Source organism: Trachemys scripta, chromosome 6, assembly GCF_013100865.1.
Source record: "Trachemys scripta elegans isolate TJP31775 chromosome 6, CAS_Tse_1.0, whole genome shotgun sequence".
Lineage (NCBI taxonomy): Eukaryota > Metazoa > Chordata > Testudines > Emydidae > Trachemys > Trachemys scripta.
Genome location: NC_048303.1, coordinates 80789157 through 80813060, shown reverse-complemented (window position 1 = coordinate 80813060; position 23904 = coordinate 80789157). Strand labels below are relative to the sequence as shown.

Here is a 23904-nt window from a genome sequence, read left to right as displayed (position 1 = left end):
GAAGAATTTTTATTACTATGTCATATATCCATATTACAGACTAGAGACAAGAATTTGCCCTAGCCATGTAAATTAAGATACATGAGCTGAAACTGACAAAAACATGAGAGTCACCGTGAAGACAGGGCGGGGCACAGACCTGCAAAAGTTCATGTGTTTTTTGTTGCTGTTGTTAAGATTTAGCTGCTACCAGCACCCTTTCCCTTTCCAAAGGGTTGGTTTGTTTTAAAAGTAGTTCGAGCAAGTGCTGAGAGAATGCGGAAATGATCAACGCGACACTCGGCTGATGCAGCAACTCATGGTGTCGGACGCCATCAGGTGGTCGAGGGACATCTACATAGAACACATCACCGGACATCGGCAAAGTAACTGAAATACTTTCCTCATGGATTTTATTTTCTAAATGGACAACCTACCTAACTCTCAATTACAGTGGGTCAATCTCCACTCACTGATATATTTTGCTTTCCACAACCAAATCTCTGTACAATTTTTCATGAGTGATGAACCCAAGTATTCAGATACTAATCTCTCAACAGGAAATACTGCTCTTAGACACACTGATTCAGCAAGATGGCTCATTGGGCACTAGGAACTTCCTTTCATCCATTTTCCCAGTGTTATTTTGTGGCATTTTGTTTTTCAAGAAAAAAGACATTTGCCTTTCTTTTACTTTCTGATTAAAAGCCCCCATTAAAAAGGCTGAATATGGAAGATATTCTTTGAAAAGACAATTCTGTTCTGAAGCAGATTCTATTGTCGCTGTGGTATTTGTTGTTTTAGTGTTTGCATGTGTCTCACTGGGAGTTAAATACAGTACCCCCGTTGTGACCATGAGAGCTAAATATATATTACATGGCTCTCAGCTACAAGAAAAAGGCCACATTCAGCAAGGACGGTGTGTGGGTTCTTGTTCTGAACCTCCCTCATACATTCTATTTCTGTTGATAGTGCAGCAGTTATCCATTTCAGATACAAGCTCACGTCACTGCAAACTAGACTTCCTAAGAGCTAAACTGTGGCTTTGCCACAAGCCCTGAGTCAGGGGCAGTTCATAGTTGTGCTGCTCCAGAGATAGAGCCGGGATCGTACTGGCACTGAGTCACAATATGGTGCCTGGATGGTTCTTTCCTTGCTCCAGGAGGGCAACAGTTTGTGTCAGCCATATACCGAGCACAGTGTACTTCCCCCTTTGCTGTGGCCAGTAGTGTGGGGGCAGAGCCAAGACTTCACCCACTCCCCAGCCACTTCCCCACCCAGCTATGCTACTAGCCATGATATGGATATCCCAGACAGGGGAGGAAGGAGTATCCTTACACTCCCTTACTTTGAACTCTATGAGCGATGCTGACCGGAAGGTGCAATCTACAGTGGCTGCACACAGACAAGACTTGGGAAGATTCTGCACCTGCAGTTCTCAGGCTGACTTAAACACACCTGCCCACTGCATCTGGTTTCCGCTATGCTGATCTAAGGAAATATGTGTCACTGACAAGAAAGAAAGAAAAATACCTTTCTTTTTTTGAAGGCTGCTTTGGCTCCAGGTACTGCTTCACAAACACGGCTGATTGCTTCCCTGTGGAGACAGAAAATAAGCTTTATAGCAAATGGATGTGTTGGTTTCCTCATTATATGTTCAAATTGCACTGAAGGGGAATATTTGACAACTTAATTCTTTATGGCATTCAGTCACAAGTGAAGATCCGATAACTAGTGAGTCAATTAGTTCTTTTCTCACCAGTAAAGATATCATCTCTGATCAGCTTTAAAACAGACTCCATTTTTTTAAAAAATACAACCTGCCAAAAACATTTCCCTACTACCTTCCTGCCCAAATGTGGAATTTTCTCCAAATTTGGATTACTCTGCTCTGAGGTACAATACTCATTTTTGGTTTAAGGTGCAATAACATGAGAACCATCAAGGATAAAAATTGGCTCTTTACACCATTGGAGAGCTGGTATATGCTGCACAAGTCTTTTTTTTTTTTACCCTGTGAGATATCAGGTCTTAAAATAATGCTACTCTTAATTATTAAACACCATTTGAGACCATTTTTAACATTTGTGTTTATGTTGGGGTTTTTCTAAATTTAGAACATAGAGATGGTTATTTTCCTCCCCCTCTGAGGCTTGTGCAGAACCAAGCCAGCCTGGTTTCACATAATATCAAAACTCTAAAATATTTCTGCAATCATTTTGCTGCAAAATGTATGTTGTAAAGAAAATATATGACAGTGTGTTGTGGTGTAAGGATTTTACTGATATTTGTTCATTATGACCCACATAACTTGTGGCATTACTGTACCACTACAAATATCTTTATATCACCAACATTATGGGTTTTTTTCTACTCAGACTTATGTCATTGGTAAATTAATGCTGGCAGGCTAAGTGAAAGAAACATACACTCAGGAGGAATTTGAATGAAGAATATGATTGTATTTCAAAATGAAATTTTGCTGATCATGCAGCTGTAGGTGAATGTCTTTAGGCCCTATCGGTTTTAAACAATAGGTCAAATGCAACAACCAAATTGTTAATTCTTGAAAATCCGTAAACGTGCATGCACAGTCCTTCTTAGTCATGTTAATATCAGTGTTGTAATGGATGTAGCCTTGATTAATGCAATACATTGTAATGGCTCCACTGGGACTGTTAAAGATAAACTGCAAAATAAATATTAAATATTGAGGGAGATTTCAAATTATTAACAGAATAGTATGTGTATACTTCCAAATGGACAAATGACATTTATTTTATACAACCAAATATTTTTAAAAATAACAAAATTGGAAGGAACCCACCGCAAACTCGAAAGCCCACAGAGCCAGAAATAACCAAAATCTCAAAGCCAACCTAAAGGATCATTAAAAACCGAAATATTACTTTAATTCTACTCTGACACAATATCTGTGTTACTGTTTCAACCCATAGTCTATGTGAATGTATGTGATCAGTGTGCATATGGGAGGGGGTGCACACATATGTGCAAGCGCACACACAGAGAATGGCTTAACAAATGAAGTTATTGATTTATTATGGAGGAATCAGTAGTGACTACATAGTTAAGATTGGGGCATGCACTGAAATAAAAATTTGGCCACTTTTGGAGGGGCATTTTCTGTGCCCCCCTTGGCCTGAGGTGCTGGCTCCCCTCTACCCCTTCCCCACCCCCCATAGCCCTGGGGCCTGTGGCGCTCGCTCTCCCCTGATGGCTAGAGGAGCTGGTTCTTCCCCTCCTCCCCCACGGCCCCAGGGCTGGAGGAGCTGGCTCTCCTCTCCTCCCCCTGCGGCCCGTGGAGTTGGATCTCCTGCCCTGACCCGGGGCAGGAGGAGCTAACTCTCCCTGCTCTGGAGGAGTTCTGTACCCTGGTTTTGTTGACTGAGGGGGTCGTGCCCCTGCTTGCCCACCTTGCGCATACTCCTGGTTAAAATTGTGTGGCACTTCTCACCTAGGGCCCAAACCAATGCACCTGAAGTCAGTGGAAAGACTCCCATTAACTTCAACAGATTTTGGATCAGGCCCTTAAAGCAAGACTAAATCCCTCCATTTCACTGTCCAATGATTGAATTTAGTCTCCAAATCTATCCCAGTTCAGAACCCCGATGAATTTTCTGCAATGTGTTTTGTGTAAAATTGTTATTAACTCTCCCAGATACAGCAGTTAACAATCAGGCCAGCTGGCAAATGACACCTGACATGACTCACAAGCACAGTACAACAAAACATCCCACTCCTAGACATTATCCCTGCACCTCAAACAGAGGCTACTTTTGAAAATGTAATGTCAGACAGAAAAAAATATTTTCCTTGTTCATAACAACTGTTTTCATTAACCCCAGAAAAAGCCAACACATACGTCTATGATCCAATGCTGCCTCTTTAGCCCTGCTGCCCAGCCATGAGCACCCCTGGCTCCTCAGATAGGCTCCCAGCGAGCCCTGGATCCTGCAAAAACAGTGAGGAAGACTGGGTAGCAGCTGGAAGTCCTTCTCCCCAGCCCATGGCAGGCTTCCCAGACTTACTCCCCATCCCTTCCCAGTGTGCTTCAGAGCAGGTCTGGGCAGTTCTTCAGCTACTCATCCACTCTGACTGCACAGATTCATAGAATCATAGATTTTAGGACTGGAAGGGACCTCGAGAGGTCGTCGAGTTCAGTCCCCTGCAGAGATACAAACTGTGCTTATCAGGTAAATTTTCCAGCAACTCTCCCTGCCTGCTCTCACAATCTCCCAGCTACTATCAGCAACAGAAGGCATGGAGGGGACAGGGAGACTTGCAGGCAAATTTTCCTGACAAGTGCAGCTTGCATCTTTGCATTGGAGACAACTCCATCTCAGATGCTGAGCTGGGGTCGGTACTTCTTTGGTTGCCTGGCCTCTCTGCTGGCTGGCTACTGAGTGTCAAGAGAGGAGCCCTACACTAAGGAAACTCAGTCAATCCATCAGATTGGGACTCCTGCTGGCTACCCTTATCAGGTCTGAAGTTGGGGAAGTGAATGTACTGGAATGAGAGGAAGGAAACCTAGTTTGAAGGATTGGCTGGCTGGCTGTATCACCAGCCTCCTGTTGGAACAGCCAGCCAATCGAAGCACTCCACATGTTAGCTGGGAAGTGGATTTGGAAAGGGGGATGGAGGACAGCTGGGGAGCCAAGATGCATATCAGCTTAGGCAGTAATAACACACTGCAGACTTCCAACTGCAGGTACATCTGTCCATAAAACACCTTAACCTTGCTGAGCTTGGTGTTCAGGTTGTGTGTCTGAGTGTGTGAAATGAAAGAGAGTGTGCTGTGGACCTCAGGAGGACAAGAGTGCATTTGGGTGTTATGATATTGAGCTGATAAGACATGTTGAAACTAGTCTGGACCGTAGTATTGCTTTAACTAGTGACTTCCTTGATTTTCAGTAAATACACTAGAGCAACCTCAGTTCTAAAGTTAACAATGGTTTTGGTGGGGATATTAGGAGCTTTGAATGAAATACTAGCTTATCTTTGAAGCATGCTGGTGAAGATAGTGGAGCTGGAGAAGAAGTTCTCCAAGCAATTTTGCCTGTGGAAGACAGGATGGCCCAAAGAAATCTGGGGTCAGCTTCTCAGAAGTGATCCTTACAGCTGCTGCAAAAAGGTGTAGCATTTACATGGCCCGTAGGCATGCAGGAGCTCACATACTGACATGCTCATATAGATCCCTGATTAGATAAACAGATGGAAAGAAAACAGCTGGCTGGTCACCTCCACTTTGGACCTAGGAGGCGGGGAAGAGATGGGGCAGGAAGAAGCAGGGAGGGGTTGGGGCATTGGAGGAAGGGGTGGAGTGGGGGCATGGCCTTACCAAAGCTTGGGGGGAGCACCCCCCGGCAGATTAGAAATTAAGCGCCTGTGCCCCAACATCTCTGCCAGTCTGAAAAATTCCTTCCTGACCCCAAATATGGCAAATCAGTTAGACTCTGAGTGTGGGTGAGAACCACCAGCCAGACACCTGGGAAATAATTCTCTGTAGTAACTCAGAGCCCTTCTCATCTAGTGTCTCATTTCCAGCCATTGGAGATATTTGCTAACAGCATTCACAGATGGGCCGTATGCCATTGCAACCTCATTATAGCATCCACTCCATAAACTTATCAAGCTCAGTCTTGAAACAAGTTAGGTTTTTTGCCCCCACTACTCCCCTTGGGAAGCTATTCCAGAATTTCACTCCTCTGATGGTTAGAAACCTTCATCTAATTTGAAGTCTAAACTCACTGATGGCCAATTTATAGCCATTTGTTTTTTTGTGCCAGTATTGGCCATTAACTTAAATAACTCCTCTCCCTCCCTGGTGTTTGTCCCTCTGATAAATTTATAGAGAGCCCTTATATCTCCCCATACCCATCATTTTGTTACACTAAACAAGCCAAAGTCCTTAGGTCTCCTCTCATAAGAAAGGTTATCCATTCCTCTGATCATCCTAGTAGCCCTTCTCTGCATCTGTTCCAGTTTGAATTCGTCTTTCTTAAGCATGGGAGACCAGAACTGTAAACAGTATTCCTCATCTGGACAAGGTCTCACTGATGCCTTGTACAATGGTAATAACACTTCCTATCTACTGGAAACGTCTCACCTGATGCATGATTGTATTAGACTTTTTTTCACAGCTGCATCACATTGGGGGCTCACGGTCAATCTGTGACCAATACACCGAGGTCTTCTCTTCTGTCACTTCCAACTGATAAATCCCCAGTTTACAGCAAAAATTCTTGTTGGTCCCTAAGTTCATGATCTTGTACTATTAAATTCCATCCCATTTCTATTACACCAAAATTCCTTGTATGATATTCCGGTCCTCCTCTGTATTGGCAATACCTCCCAACTTTGTGTCATCCACAAATTTTATTAGCACACTTTTTGTGCCAAGGGCATTAATGAAAATATTAAATAAGATTGGTCTCAAGACAAATTCCTAAGGAATTCCACCAATAACCTCCTTCCACCCTGACAGTGCTCCTTTCAGCATGACTCATTGTAGTGTCCCCTTTTTTGTTTTTTGTCCCCTTTAACCAGTTCCTTACCCACCTTTTGACTCTCATATTAATCATCATCCTCGCAATTTTGCACCCACCATTCCCTGTATAGGCACACATCAAACCAAATTAACTGTGCATACAGCTGCTAGTTTGAGCGTGCACTTATCTGACTTGTGCATACAAACACGCATCTGAACAGGAAAATACAGAGGTTTGTGGCACATTTGCATGACTAATCAATTGCATGGACTTTGGAAAAATTGGACATAAATGTAATTTCTTGCTTGATGTGGAAAAGTGGTTTTCAATAATATGTTTAAAACTTTCTGGACCCCATGCCCTTACAGTAACCAGGCACTGATCTCAGCTATGTACCACATAGTGCAGCACTTATCTTGATATCTTGTACAATTTGTTTCTGTGCAGACTGCAGTAAGGACCACATACTGAGTTCTAAATTTGGCCCTAAATATTTTCTGCTTTGCAGATGGTCATATCTGAAGTAATTTTCTCAGCAATACTGAATTTCTCCAGTCTTACCTACAGTGCTCCATGATGATCTGACATTATTGTGAGAAAGAAAAGCATGTCTTTCACATTGGCATCATGTTCCATTTAAAAGGCCATAGTCCTGTTGTTTGTTTTTCATAACTTTAACCACCATACTTTGTGTGCACTTCTAGCTCTAAGGAAGCTGGAAACTGTTTCTTTATTAAACATTTTGTTTTGACAATCACACGAATGTACCCTTGCTTGTTTTATTTTGGATTTTTTAAATTTATTTCACTCACGCAATTGATTACTTTTTATGAAAAGAGAGTACTGAAGCTATTGTTTTGTGGGAAAAGACAGACATGTAAAAGTTGCATTGACTTTTCAATTGAATTTTAAGAAAAAAAACTGGTAGGTCAATTTTGAGACTAGAAACCCTGACCAATTTGCACACACAAAATGACTTGCATGCCATGGCCATAAACTTGCTGTTTTTTCTCTTGTCTATCTATGTTACCCCATGCTTCCATCTACATCTTTGCCAGCCTAAACAAAGAGACAAACTATTGTATGCAACAAACATTAAATTAATTTACTTAGAAAAAGAACTGCACATTTTTGGACAAATTGTGGAGTCTGCCACTATTCATTTCTGAACACTCTATCTTTGCCAATCCTTTTAATAAACAAATTACATAGCTACCACCTGCCAAGGCGAAAAATTGCCTATATTAAAATTAATATTAACACTTTAATTCTGAATAAATCCCACAGAGGCCAAAAGTAAACTTTCAGAAATATATTTAATAATCAGAATATTTGTTCATTTACAAAACAGGCACAGTAAATTTGAAGTGTTTGAAGTGGTTAAGGGAGGATTAAGAAGCCTTAAAGGCTAGTGCTCACATATTATAGTTAGTGGTGCTTTAAAGGCAGAGAGGCAAACGGATGGGGTCTGTTAGACGTGAGGATGAAAAAGTAGCTAATGAACATAAACTGAGAGTATGGAAGAGAATGATGAAAGGACGGTGAACAGGTCTCGTGATATAATGGGGCAATGAATAATCCTGGAGCAGAGCTGCTTGTACAAGGGGTGAAAGGATCTAATGATGTGAACTCACAGAAGAGGAATGTGAACTAGCCTACTTATTCCAGGTCACAGAAAGCATGGAACAGAGGGGAGGATTTATAGAATAAACTGGTGGTGATGAATATGGCAAACAAATTGTGGTAAACTTAGACAACAAGATATAAAGCCATTCCTCTTTTTCTTCCCTTCAGCTTCTCAGTTTGTTTCTTGCAATGTGGGATTCTCTCTATGTGTGATAGATCTGTAAGGGGGAAACAAAAACAAGCTGGCCATTCTATCCTTAACACATTTTATAAACCGTATACACAATCAGGACTGTGTAATCGACTATAATAAGAGAAATACATCTTTGGCAATGATTAGCTATAGAACATAATTTATGGTTAGATATATGTTGAACTACACAATAGTAATTCAAGTGCATTGGCACAATTAATACTCTTGAACTCAGAGTTTTCTATATGCATTTGAAAAGTGTTTTCTTAATTAATGACCGAAGTCAGTGCACTCAAGCCTTAGGCTATTTCAGAGCACCCTGCGTCAACAATTCGTGGATGCTTTTTTAATCCCTTCACTGCCAAAGATATTTGTTACCCATTGATTTGGTTTAGTGGTGTTCAGTTATTTTCAAACTTCCATAGATGCATATTTATTAAGCAACACACCAGACAGAATATCTTAGAACAACCAGTACTTTTCACTCATGTCAAGCCTTTGTGGGAATCTATTCACAAATTTACTAAATTCCATACAAAATGTGAATAAAATGCAGATTTATAAAACCAATGAGCTCCAGAAAATCCTACTGTTTTATACACCAGCAGCATAGAGAATTATACATATTGTTAAATCCTACTTCTAATAAACTAGTTTATGGTGTTCTGATTTTCAGAAATGTGGAATTGTGCATGCAATTACACACCTAACTTGTATTTATAACCACACAATTTGCATACACACCGGGTCAGTTTTGCACCTAACTGGCATCTTAGGAGCATACACATCTGATTTTTGTGCACAGCTATGGCAACTGTACATGCCAATTAGACACAGAACTCCATTTTTGTGCACACAGTTGTGTGCATATTTCTGACAATAACACCCTTTATGTTTAAGCATCATACAGACTCTAAAAGCCCTTCCAGTACAAGGAGTAAATTTTCAAACAAGCTTCTAAAAACACCTTTTAGTGTACACAAATAGTGTGTGTGAAAAACCCTGTATTTGCAATAGGGATTCTCTTTTTGGAAGATGAGTTCAGTGATGCCAACAAACTAAAGGAAGAACCTAAGTCTAGATCAGTTTAGTTAAGAAGGCATAATTCTCTAACCTCCTTTGCAGGCCATTCCAGCATGGCCTCTGGAAGTATAGACCAGTGGGGAGGACAATGGATTGAGACACAGAAGACATAAGCTCTATTCCTAGCTCAGCCATCGGCTCACAGTATGACAGTGGGCACAGGAACATAGGAATTGTCATATCAGATCAAACCCAAAGTTTGTCTAATCTAGTCCCCTGTCTCTAAGAGCAGACAACACCCGTCACTTCAGAGCCCTTGGTAGGCAGATATGGGATAATCTTTGCCCCAGGTGATTCTCTCACTAATTGCTAGAGATTATCTTAAATCCTGAAGCATGAGCTTTTACAACTCTTCCAAAATCTCTTGTTTTTGGATTAATGATTATAAAACTGGCTAGCCTTATTATTCATATAAATGTCCAATCCCTTATTTGCTGCCTAATAAGTTCGTGGCCTCAACAACATCTGGTGTCAATGAATTCCACAGACTAATTATGCATGGTGTAAAAAAGTCACTCAGCTTCCCCACACCTTGGTTTTCCCCATGTGTTTGAAGTCCCATGGCCCATCTGCTGTTAAAAATTTGACAGTCTCCTAATTGTCAAGTAATGACTCCACAGTTAACTTTGCACTGAGATTTGCCTTTAAAAGCAGGAATAAAACCCGTCTGCTTCACACTAACTACTAAATGAGTCCCCAGTTTTTAATCTCTTTTTGCTCCAGTAAAATGTTCAACTTTCAAAATGTAGCCCTTAGAAGTCTCACTTCTTTTTGCCTCCCTCTGGCTAAATCCACAGTTGCCACAAACTCCAAATTTTACACACACAGATATTTTCATAAGATCTCAGAGACAGGACACATTTGTATTTTATACAGCAGTACAGACACAGCTATTCTTGAACTGAATTTATTTATCTCTGCTAAGAAAAAGCCAACAGAATTGCTCAGTTTCATCAACCTCTTGTCTGATAGAGCAGGGTGCAGCTACAGCCATAGGAGAGTTGGCAGCTCCACGTCTTTGGCAATTTGGTCTTCAACTCTCCCCCAACCCTGTCCTCTCTGTAGCTCTTTCTTACTCACAGAGGCTAGCAGAAGGAGACAGGGAGGGCTGCCCAGGCTTAATAAGTTATCATTATTGTCCACTTTTGTTCATTATTATTGAACTACCATAAGTCAATCAAATTAATCCAACACTACTGAAAATGTTTCCATTAATAATAAATTAAAATTAAAGATGCTTACAATGTAAAGCACATTAAAAAGCCTGTTTGTTCCAACACATTTGCATGCTACTTTATGGGAGCTAAGTGGGCAGATGTAAATTATTCCCCATCAGTATTTGTTACTCTGTTAAGCATGAGTATCAGGTATTATAAATTATTAGTTATCCAGGTATTATTCATAATTCTGGTGCATATGAGTAGCAGTTATTCACCTATGGGGCACATTTCCTAGTATGAAACTCAACAATAAATTACTACTTCTACTACTAATCTGCCTTCCATTGAAGGTTCTCAGAGTATGTAAAGCATGGGCTAGACAATGACTTTTGAGTCACAGACCTGAGGAGGGGGCAGTCTGTCTGGAGCTGCCCTGCCCCAAGCGGGGAACGAAAGCTCCGCCTTGCATAAAAATGGGGCAGATTGCTCTCCTTCCACAGCCCGCTGTTACAGGTTATGAGCACAGCCCTGTCTCCTCCCTGCCCTGAAGAGGGGAGCACTAGCAAGCAGTCCCTGTGCTCCCCAGAGCTCAGCCCCTGTGTAGCTGTTCAAAGGGAGAAAAGCTTCTTGTTCATCTGTTCATGCATGGGTGTGCTGGGGTTACATACAATCTGAGTCTATGTATGACACACCCCCTACAGTACCATCCAGATGGCAAAATCCATGGTCCATTAACCACAGGTGAACTATAGAACCCTGGTGCTTTCCAAGCAAAAGTAATATTTTCCAAGTAGCTGAGGGGTGAGGAGGAATTCAGTGACTACATAAGACTCATTGTTTGAAATACATGTTACCTAAATTTCTTCATAAGCTATAGTGGAGCCATTTTTCCCTCCCAATGTCTTCCTTCCTTCTGGGTGATCTTTGCTGGCAATAAGTTTCTGTAAAGAATACAAAATATGTAAAGAAATACTATATGAATTGAAATGTCATCAATATAAATTAGTGGTGGGCCTGAGCCTAGTTCTGTACCTTGGATTTGGATTTTGAATACCTCCTCTCCAAAAGTCAGGGCGGGGGGAATGGATGGAAAAGTGTGTATTTATGGTTTTGGTTCAGCACCTTATGAAGGTAGGGTCCAACTACAAGATCTGGATCTGGACTGTGAGCAGGGTTCAATACCTTATCCCCACAAAGTTCATGGGGGACTAGGATCAGGATTTGTATTCAGGCCCATCGCTAATATAAGTTATTCCACTCCTGTGATCTACTTATTAAAAGAACATGCAACATAATGTTTCACTCCGTATGGTGAGATGGCTTTCAGATGCTGCATGCATTAAAGTAATTGCACTCAATTAGCTAACAACAACACTGAACATGCAGGCTTGTAATCCAGATACCTGTAGTATGACAAACTGTACATGCAACATAATTATAATTCGGTTCATGCATGCAACATGGTAACTAAAGCTCATTATAATATAACAAATTTAACAGTAAGCACACAGATGTAGACACTTGTGTATTAGATGAACAGTAAACATTGCACGTGTTGCAAAAATATTTTACCTGATTATTTTTTTAATAAAAAGTTTGAGGACACAAATGGGCTGGCCAAAAAACTTTAAAGGTGGCCCCTTTCAGTGGCGATGGTGGAAGGAGTCATGGTGAATTTAGGACCAGTTGCCAGCTGCAGTTAGTTCAGTTGTCTGGCTCCTTCTCTACGTTGAAAATGAAACACTTCTGTTCATCCCGCTGCCCAAGCAAGTTAGCATTACTTCATGTGTGTGCCAAGAATTGCCAATGCATAGTTAATTATGCAATTTGTGGATTCAGTTGGCTTTTATTTTACCATTACCTGTACCTGCTGACGCTTCTGCTTGCACTTTCATTTAAACGTTCAAAGATTCATGTGGAGATTACAAAAGAATAGGTACAATACAAGTGACAATACAATAGCACTCTAATTCTCACATTTGTTCTGTAGTAGAAGCCTCTGGCAACTTCATATTTCACAACGATCAAGGAAAAATCTCATTCAACTTATACTTACCTTTTAATTTCTCCATAAGCCATAGCCACAGAATAATATAATACCACCTTTTTCTGGGTAGCACTGAAACTGTTGATACCCTTCTACTAACAGCATGGTAAATGGAAGCATCTGATCATTGATTTCACTTAAGGAGAAAGTATATTAACTATTACATATTTAACATTTTAATTTTTAAGAATGATAAACAATTCAAGTTAAGTGTTAGACACACAAAGCGCCAAGTGAAACAGTGAAAATAGCTTACATTTTTCACAAGTGACCTTAAGAGAAGGAAGATCCTTAAGCAAATCATATTTATTCTGGGCCTTCAAAAGTTGCAGCCAGTTTTTCATGTGTTTGTTTTGCCCAAGCATATACTTGGATTTGGGTATCTAAATACTGGTTAATAATAATAGGTGGGATGATTTTCAATACTTTTTAGGGGATTTGGACACCCAAGTCCCATTAAAATTTCTCATGGGACTTTGGCATCTAAATCCATTAGGCAGCTTTGAAAATCTCAGCCAGTATTATTAATTGTTTGCACTTCTACAGTCCTTTCTATCCAAAGATTTCAGTGCACTTTACAAGAATTAACTTATTTAGTCTCACAACCCTGTGAGGTCAAAACAGATTAAGTGGTTTGTCCCAGGAGACACCAGAAGCCAGAATCTATAGAACTCAGGATTCTGACTCTCAGTTTTGTGATTTGGCTAAAAAAACCCTTTCTTCCTCTCTGCAAGCATGCATCAATGTAGCAGGTATGCACAAATCTATATGATTTTGCATAGGCAAAAACTTAGATGTGACACATTGTGGGCACAATTTTAAAAGCTGCTTTAGAAATTTTGGCCCTTGAGATCAACAGAACCTCCCAGTGAATTACAATTTTGTTTTCATTTGATTATGGGCAAGACTGTGGAGTCTTTTACAATCATCATGATGAGCACTTATTCAGACAAGCCATAGACTTCAATAGGACTATTCATGTGAATAAAAGTTTGCCAGTAGAAGGAGTCACAAACCATCTGGCCCAAAGATAAATTCTATACACCTGAACAATATATATGAGCAAATATGACATTTACACAATCTTTTAACCTGGCCTCTTGTTTAGGAACTTTATCTCCCTCCCATTCCACCCCACGGTGTTATTTTAATGTGCAATAACTGTGTTACCTATTTAATTTAAATGTTCTGAGCTCTTGGGTTTTGTGCCTCAGATAAAGCTACTCCTTGGCCCCTTTACCTGTGATCATGTCCTCAGGAATCTCTTACCTCTCCTTACTCATTACTGATTTGGAAAAAGTCAGGGGGAAGGAATTACAGGGTCAGATTTTTCAAAAGAGCTCATCTCTTTTCACTATGATGGTGATGCCTAAATGGGAGCTGAGCTCTTCAGAAATCTGGCCCCAATTGTAAGAGCTGAAATCTTTTGAAAATCTGCCCCACAGAGAAGAGGAGTGTGCAATGACAGATATCATGGTACTGCCACGGGAGCAACTGTTGATGTAATGTTAGAAAGGGAGTGACTACGCTACTCTCCGTGCACACATTCACGTGACAAGCCTTCAGCGTGGCCACCAGGAAATAGATGTTTCCAGAATCCTGGCAGACTCTGACTGGGCTCATATTCTCAAACTGGACTCCATAGTGCTTACTAAACATTACCTGATGTCAGAAGTTATATCAGGCCAAAAGTGGAGCCATTTCTTCTTTCAAGTCTATAGGATTTGCAAGGAGACCTCACAGCAAAATGGCACCAACTAAAGCAAGAGCAATCCATGCTTACAGCCAGCCAGGAAGGTTGCATTATAACTAGAGGTCCATACATGGATTTGAACTGCTTAGACATTTGAAGCTCAGTGTATCTTCTCCAGCCAAGAGGAGTGGTGCAGCCACGCTTACACAGCATGACTCTCTGTCCCCTTCCAGTGGCTAGTCATAGAGCAATTTATGGAACCTGGACTCTTTAGCTCAAAGAGGCACCACGGGTCCCAGCTTCAAACCCTGCTGATGATGATCCACTACACAAGGGTTTTCAAATTTTAAAATGATTCTCACTGGTGAAGGAGCTGCAGAGAAATCAGCTAACAAGCAAGCACTGATAATGCCTCACTTGGCAGGCCCAATAGCACAGCAGGTATATAACATTTATACAAGAATCAAGGACAATGATACAGAGCATTTGGCACTGATTACAAATGAACTATAGAATTACTACAATCCTAGAATAAATGTGACTTATTAGAGACTTCTGTTTTCTATTTATAAGTGAGGTCAGCAGGAACCAGTTGGTGCATATGTGACATTTTACCATGAAGGTTAAAGCTCAAATGTGAGTTTGGGGAAATATGTCACTTCTTAATCAAACATAAGCTTGTATGATGTGAAATACAAAATTACAAAGTGAGGCAGAGACTGCGTGTGGTGATTGCTTTAACCGCAACCCAAGCCATAGGCATTTCTAATATCCGTGATTATTTCTAATGTTAGTGAAATGCAGATTCAGGTTCTAGCATCTGATTCAAAGTTCATCCAAAGCTCCAACTGACTTCAGTGGACTTTGGATCAGACCCTATGAATGAATCCGAGGAGTGAGTCTATGTGACACCATTTTTTAAAAAAAATCAGAAACCTCAAGCAACATAAGGTTTTCTGCCTGCAACTTTTCTTATGTTTTAGAATCATAGAATATCAGGGCTTGAAGGGACCTCAGGAGGTCATCTAGTCAAACCCCCTGCTCAAAGCAGGACCAATCCCCAGACAGATTTTTGCCCTGATCCCTAAATGGCCCCCTCAAAGATTGAACCCCCACCCTGGGTTAAGCAGGCCAATGCTCAAACCACTGAGCTATCCCTCCCCACACTATAATTGAGAGGGTCACCCTAAACTGAACCTTGCTTGCTAAGCAGGGGGTATATATGGAGATATACATATCTCATAGAACTGGAAGGGACCTTGAAGGTCCCCTGCCTTCACTAGCAGGACCAAGTACTGTCCCTGACAGTTGTTTGTTTGTTTTAGATGTGGTCAAAATAATATGAGCCAAGGAAGTGCCCAGCATGTGATCAGCTATGCTACAACTTCAACAGAAAAATGTCATTTTCCAAATGTATGTTTCACAGTTAAAGCCAAAAATAACCATGAGCTCAGAGAACACTGAAGCAGAGACATTTTGCATGTAAAAATGACTGCAGGTTATACTGCTTTTTGATTGGCAAATAAAGGTTGAGTTTTAGGGGCAGAGAGAGTCTTTAAACTAGTTACTGGAGAAAAAGGCAATGCTAAACCAAGGAAAGTGTATACCAAAAAACAAGTGCTTCATATTCAGATACAAAATACCAAAACAAGTAACTATTACAAATTGTTTTATAAGCCAGTGTCACTTAACTTTCGAAGTCGTAAGTACAAATGTGCCGCCGGTGTCAGAACTAAAATTCTGTCTGGCATGAAGTCACTTAAAAAAGGCCATTATTGTGAATACTGAAGAAACACATGCAGAGAGACCATGGAGACAGCTTACAAGAAATATTCTCAAATGTCTTCTAAAGCTTAGAATGTTTGACAGGAAAATATAATGTTCTGTCATCTCTCTCTCTCTCTCTCTCTCTATTCCCCTCATCATCATAGTATCTGAGCACCCAGTTAAAGGACTCATAGGGTATGCCTACACTGCACCTGGGTCCGGGTAGACAGATTCATGCTACTTCAGCTTAAGCCAGCATGCTAAAAATTGCAGTGCAGAAGTTGTGGCTCTGGCGAAAACTCCGGCTAGCCACCTGAGCTCAGACACGGAGGTTTGGATGGGCTTGAGAGTTCGAGTCACAACATCATACTGCTACTTTTAGTGGGCTTCCAACTGCAGTGCAGTCATACCCATGGGGGCAACTCAAAGCTGGTGCATGCAGGTGCAACTCTCTTAAGTCAGTGAAATTACACCCATGTACAAAAGCTCTGAATCTGGTCCATGGAATCTACAAGAATGACATCCAAGCACGATAGGTATTAGTTTCATAACAGATGTATCATGTCTTCTTTGATTGAGATAGACAACTAGAAACTGGGAGGTGTTTTCCAGAATCACCCTTCACAACCCATCTCCCTGAATTCAAAAAGACAACAGTCTTCTCCACTAATCCCATTTTATATTTTTCTTTTCAAACAGAATGGTTTATTGCCATGGATCTGTGACACCTGATTTGGCTATGGTTTTTGGAAGCTGTACTGTCCAAATGCTAGAAGATACCGGCATCTTGCCACATTGGAGGCCTGATTCAAAGTGAATGGATCAGGCCCTAAAACTAGAATGTATACAAACAAACATTTGCTGTATTTCTCCCTAAAGAATTTCTTTATAAATAAAATTATTCATGGATAATGTTTTTAAAGCAGTATAATCTTTTAGTGATGAATTTAAAAAAATGCTGTGCTTACAAATTCTAATGTCTACCCAGTATATGTTTACTATTTATTATGGATTGTCCGGAAAGAATAATAGGCTTGTATTTATTTCTATTGCCAGTCTACTGATTTCTTTCCATTTATATTTTCTGTACTATAGATTTTTAATTTAAAAAAATATTAACACTTCTTTTGTGTGGTTTCAGAAGGAAAAATTAAAAATATATACACAGAAAATTCCTTAAGGCTTTTTAGCATTTCAAGCATTGAGGCCCCAATTCAGCAGTCCACCCCTATTCAGTGAAGTATTAAGTATTTGTTTAACGGTAAGCACATGCTAAGTTTCATTGACTTCAATGGGACTTAAGCACGTACCTAAACAAGTGCTTTGCCGAAAAGGAATATACTTAAGCAGATGCTTAAATGCTATGCTGAATTGGGGCCTGAAAGGGCAGAAGAACAGGCAGAAAATACTCTAAGTTCCTTTGGAGCTACACTGATATAAGATGCCCACCTTTAAATGCAAGATATAAGAATGGGCCCAAAGAGTCTAAACATTCAGTTACATATTTGCTCTTCTCCAGTCATATGCTTGACTGTTTGAAGATAATACAAGAGTTAACTATGTGAATTTATTTGCAAAAAGTCTTACCTTGTAATCTGTGTTCTTGTATTGAAGTCAAGAGATCTCATTGAGCGTAAGACCTCTATACAACCCAAGTACTGCAGGAAGAAAGAAAAGATATAAAGTATGTATTATATGCATTGCTGAGCTCTAGGAGAAGAAACAATTAATCAAGAAAAGTTATTGTGCAATCTTTGTTTTACATCTGATTTATCATTTGTAAGCTAGCTTTTCATAACTAGGTTCTCTGGGTCACAGGGTTCTTCTACAAATACTTGCATTTTATTTACAATTTAGGTATATGTCAACATATCTTTTTATGTCTAATCTCATTTTAACACACAGTACATAATGTACTGCTTAGTAGTTCATTCACATTCATATTCTTTATTAGGCTTGAAGATATTCAAAGAAATACAAATAATATCAATATAAAAAGGGGTTAAATTGAAAAATATGCCAAGATATTGTCATCTCTATCATCAATTTGTTATAAACAAATCCATATATTACGGGCCAGATGATCAAAAAGTCAGGCATACAATTGCATGTAACTACACCCCAAATCAGATATTTGAAAGAGTAAATGGTCAGTGAGAAAAACAATTGAGTATTTGCATGTGCAAACATCTGATCTGCACATGCAATTGCAATAAGTGGATGTGCACATTATCTGCCCTTCCCCAAACTCCTAACTATCTTATGGTCACAGATATGGGGTTCTTTATAAAGCAGATGGTGTGAAAAGCAACATGTTAATCTTTTTATCAACTGCTTGTAAATTCAGTTCAGAAAACCCCTGAAAAGACATATGGACAGACGTCTATCTATTGTTCTAAAGATAATCCTGCAAAATTAGAAATATCTTACTCAAGCAGATTCTAGCACATGGCTGTCTGAATACAATCTGCCTTGCTGTCGTGTTAAAAAAAAAATCTAACTGCAAAAATAAAACGGGTGGAATTCGAAAATGTTCTAGGAAATGGTCATGCCAAGCAGATCACTTTCAGACAAGTGCAAAAAAGCATTATTGACCTGACTGAAAGCAAAGCATGTAATTGTACATGAAAACTCTCCAAATTATTATAAGCCCACATCAGGTATTTCCATGTGCAAGTGACCAGTTAGACATAAATGCTCTGATTCTCCATTAGGTCCAACCTCTATCCCACCAGTGGAAGACTGAGCATGACAGAACTCAGTTCTACCACAACTCCACCTTGCCCAACACCAATATGCCTCTTCCTCCCGCTTACGCTAGGAGTGCAAAGGGAGCAGGGGTGGAAGATGGCTATACATTCCCCCTACGCAGCGGGAATTATCCACTGCAAATCTCTGGCCAGTTTAAAGCTACTTTGCAGAAGCAGTAAAGTGGCCTTAGCAGACTGGAGAATGCACTTCTATAATTTGTTATTTGTGTGAACAAATACCTCCTCAGCACATGGACATTAGGTGCACGATTATCCACTGGACTTTTTGAAAATCAGGCCATACAAAATACATAGTTAAAGATAGAGATCTATAGATAACAGGCCTGCTCCTTCGCTCTAGTACATTGTTTTTACACCAGTGTAACTCCAATGAAGTCAACTGAGGTATGCTGGTGTTAAACCGGTAACAAAGTAGAGAATTAGACCAGCATTCTTTGGAATAATGGATAGATGGGTGTCCCAAAGTCTAATCAAGAAATTTTTTGTACTGAAGTTATGAATTTCTGATTAAATGATTATTATGTTGTAGGGCTGTCGATTAATCGCAGTTAACTCACACAATTAACTCAAAAACATTAATTGCAATTAAAAAAATTAATCACAATTAATCGCACTGTTAAACAGTAGAATATTTAATACATTTAAATTGGTATTTTTTGATGTTTTTCTACATTTTTAAATATATTGATTTCTGATACAACACAGAAAACATTCTATATTATTATTTTTATTACAAATATTTGCACTGTAAAATTGATAAACAAAAGAAATAGTATTTTCCAATTCACCTCATACAAGTACTGTAGCCCAATCTCTGTATCGTGGAAGCGTAACTTAAAAACACAGATTTTTTTTTGTTACATAACTGCACTCAAAAACAAAACAATGTAAAACTTTAGAGCCTACAAGTCCACTCAGTCCTACTTCTTGTTCAGCCAATCACTAAGACATACAAAAGCATGCTTGCATCTGAAGAAGTGAGGTTCTTACCCACAAAAGCTTATGCTCCCAAAACTTCTGTTAGTATTAAAGGTGCCACAGGACCCTCTGTTGCTTTTTACAGATTCAGACTAACACGGCTACCCCTCTGATACTAAGACATACAAGTTTGTTTACATTTATGGAAGATACTTCTGCTTGTTTCTTATTTACAATGTCACCTGAAAGTGAAAACAGGTGTTCGCATGGCACTTTTGGAGTAGGTGTAGCAAGGTATTTATGTGCCAGATATGCTAAACATTCATATGCCCCTTCATGCTTTGGCCACCATTCCAGAGGACATGCTTCCATGCTGATGATGCTTGTTAAAAAAATAATGTGTTAATTAAATTTTTGACTGAACTCCTTGGGGGAGAATTATATGTCTCCTGCTCTGTTTTACCCACATTCTGCCATTTATTTCATGTTATAGCAGTCTCGGATGATGGCCCAGCACATGTTCATTTTAAGAACACTTTCACAGCAGATTTGACAAAATGCAAAGAAGATACCACTGTGAGATTTCTAAAAGTACAGCACTTGACCCAAGGTTTAAGAATATGAAGTGCCTTCCAAAATCTGAGAAGGACAAGGTGTTCCTGTTCATGGGTTCATGTTCGTGTGCAGCATGCTTTCAGAAGTCTTAAAAAAGCAACACTCCAATGCAGAAACTACAGAACCTGAACACCAAAAAAGAAACTCAACCTTCTGCTGGTGGCATCTGACTCAGATGATGAACATGAACATGCATCAGTCTGCTCTGCTTTGGATCGTTATCAAGCAGAACCCATCATCAGCATGGATGCATGTCCTCTGGAATAGTGATTGAAGCATGAAGGGACATATGAATCTTTAGTGCATCTGGCATGTAAATATCTTGTGATGCCAGCTACAAAAGTGCCATGTGAACGCCTGTTCTCACTTTCAGATGACATTGTAAAAAAGAAGCAGGTAGCCTTATCTCCTGCAAATTGTAACCAAACTTTTTTGTCTGAGTGATTAGCTGAACAAGAAGTAGGACTGAGTGGACTTGTAGGCTCTAAAGTTTTATATTGTTTTATTTTTGAGTGCAGGCTTTTTTTTGTACATAATTCTACATTTGTAAGTTCAACATTTGTGATAAAGAGATTGCCCTACAGTGCTTGTATTAGGTGAATTAAAGAATACTATTTCTTTTGGTTTTTACAGTGCAAATATTTGTAATAAAAATAAATATAAAGTGAGCACTGTACACTTTGTATTCTGTGTTGTAATTGAAATCAATATATTTGAACATGTAGAAAACATCCAAAAATATTTAAATAAATGATATTCTATTATTGTTTAGCTGCGCAATTGATCATGCGATTAATCATGATTAATTTTTTTAATTGCTTGACAGCCCTATTATGTTGCTTTTTACCTTATCTGGAATCTTGACAAAGTGTCTTATAAAGGAGCATACAAGTTTAAAGAGTTTCTTGTTTGTTTTCATATGTCCAGCATATATTGTCTTTTAATTTATCTCTATAAAAGGTTATTGGAGTCATTATATCTTGGAGTAAAATTAAAGATTGAGTAAAATGAAAGATTGAGTGACTACTGTGAGTTAGATGATTTTCTGTTGTTGTAGTATAAGAAACTACAGTTTGGGGGATAGATTTGTTTCAATATCTATTTTTTTGTACCATTACACTTCCCTTGTATCTCACCTTCTGGTTTTTGAAGTTTGTAAAATCTTGATGCAAAAGGCGTCAGCAAATATGAAGCCAAACTTTAAAGGTCAGATCCTCAGTTGTTTTAAACGAGCACAGCTCTACAGAAATTAGTGGAGTTACACTGATTTACACGAACTGAGGATCTGGCCTAACCACCTAAAATTAAAAATGCAAAATATATTTGAGAGACCAACTGCATGTTTCTGCAGGTGCCATTACCTGTTTGTATCCACATATTTTGCATGTGCAGCCCAGGCACCTACAACAACATTTTCAGGCTTTAGAGCATAAAGTTAAGATGCTAAATTTATATTTAGGTACCTCTGTAGGTAGCCTGATTTTCCTGGGGGCTGAACACCTAAAGCCCATTCAAGTAATCAGCTGATTTCAATGAAGCTATGCCAATATACATCAGCTGAAGATCTTTGGTGCAGCATATTGAGGAGTGTCTGGAATTATTTAGAATCAAATTCTGAGAGGTAAATTAACAAGCACACATGCACACAGCACTGTAGGAATAAACAACAATAAAGTAGTGTACCTTACTTTAATGGAATTGTTTTTCTATTTTCTACAAATTATGCCCGATGATTCTACAATACGCTGATGATTACCTGTTTATAAATACCTAAAAGGGAAAATCTAGAAAGAAGACTGTGGACTTTTCATGAATCATGGAAAACCAGAATGGTAATACAAAATCATGGGGGCTACTAAAAGCAAAATGGTAAGACTTGCATTATTCCCTATGTATCTAAGCTAAGATGGCAACTCAAAAAAAATTTTTTTAGATCAGAAGATGCCAACCCTTAAACATCACATATTTTCAAGTAACAAGATGGCTGTAAATACTAACTGTCACCAGAAAGTACAGATAAAGTCCCAAGAGCCAACAGCAGGACGTATGTACATCTCATATGTTGTCATCCTCAAATCACTCCCCAACACTAATACTGACCGCTGAGAAATATCCACTTGAAATATACATACAAGAATCCACCAAAAGATAAATATAGTTAACTTAACAAAAAAACCCACATACATTCATTTATTTTAATTTGTACTCTCATTCACTGAAAAGAGTAACCTATCTTTTGCTCCTGGCACTCCATGAAACACTTAAAAATGCAGTTATAAAAACAGACTACTCCTGTAACCTCTATCCTTCACCCAATACTTAGCAACTAAAACATACTGATAACCTTAACAAGCTTCCACCAGAGTCTTACCAATACCTCACAATTCAGGAAAACTCGTGGGGCTTGCAGCACATTCTGGAGTAAGATTATTCTGGACTAGCACAGATCATGTTCCAAAGCTATGGGGCTTTTGTGAACAATGCAATGCTGGCTGATCCCTCTGTCAAGCAACTGTGGCAGTTTGGCCTGGAGAAAGAAGCAGTCTTTCAAATAGATCGTTCCAATCCACTTAGGGCTTTGTAAATCAAAATCAACACCTTAAATTCTACCCAGTAGCTAGAAAGTAGCCAGTACAGATCCCAAAACATGGCATCTCATGTTGCTAGAAAGATGTATTCATTAGCAAGCAAGATGCTGAATTCTAAACAAGCTGTAATTTCTTGATAGATTTTAAAGAGTGGCCATATGTCTCAGAGAACTTCTTTCAGGCCACCTGAAGTATCCCTTTCATACATCAATGTTATTTTTTAAATAACTAGAAAATGTTTAGTCAAGACTTATTGCTAGACAGGATTAGAATTTTTTCTGTGTTTACAGGGAACAAATGGTACAGGGAACTAGCTCACCAGTACTATACAGGTCTTCCTCATGAGCTAAAATGTACTAGCAACATTTGCTTAACACGATGATTGTCATCAATGAAGTCCCATAGCTCATGACATTACAGATTGTACCAACAGTACATAGCACCATGTACAAACTGTGTCAGAGATAGCATGGTTGTGTTAGCAAATAAGACGTGCACCTGCCATGTATAGCCTTTAAGTAACCCAGTGCCTTCAGATCCTAACACATGTAAAGGCTGATATAGTTTTTGTGTAAACTACTGACAATAGCTCCGTGGTGACGTAGCCTCAATGTTCTTGGATTCTGGGTTGAAATTCATCTAATATTTGCAAGAAGAATGGTCTAAAATATATTGGAACATACTCTGTAATAAGCCCACTAGAAGCACAAGTTCTTGATGCTCAGGCTTAAAGTATATCTCTATTTTGGAAAGTAACTATGTAAAAATGGCACATATGTACTCACCACATCTGTTCCTTGTGTGTAGCCAAAGTGATCAGGGCCGGCTCTAACTTTTTTGCAGCCCCAAGCAAAAAAAAAGAGTGCCGCTCTCCATAGCGCCGCCATAACACACACCCTCAGCACCGTGCCGCCGAACCCCTCCGGATTGCTGCGCCGCGGAACCCGCCCCCCCC

At 39.4% G+C, this 23904-nt stretch overlaps 1 protein-coding gene and 1 long non-coding RNA gene across 2 annotated transcripts in view; both read right to left on the bottom strand.

Moving 5' to 3' along the window:
* Positions 1-23904, bottom strand: part of SHC3 (SHC adaptor protein 3) — a 77565-nt gene that overhangs the window by 33983 nt on the left and 19678 nt on the right. Inside the window, exons 2-3 of the mRNA XM_034774602.1 lie at positions 17645-17715; positions 1513-1576 (exon numbers count right to left, since the gene is read on the bottom strand). Coding sequence (XP_034630493.1) covers positions 1513-1576; positions 17645-17715 — 135 coding nt within the window. The remainder of the gene's footprint in view (positions 1-1512; positions 1577-17644; positions 17716-23904) is intronic.
* On the bottom strand, positions 7786-12111 carry LOC117879422. Its single transcript, XR_004646264.1, has 2 exons — positions 11405-12111; positions 7786-8332 (listed from the first exon to the last, which is right to left on the bottom strand). It is a non-coding gene; the product is annotated as an uncharacterized LOC117879422 (long non-coding RNA).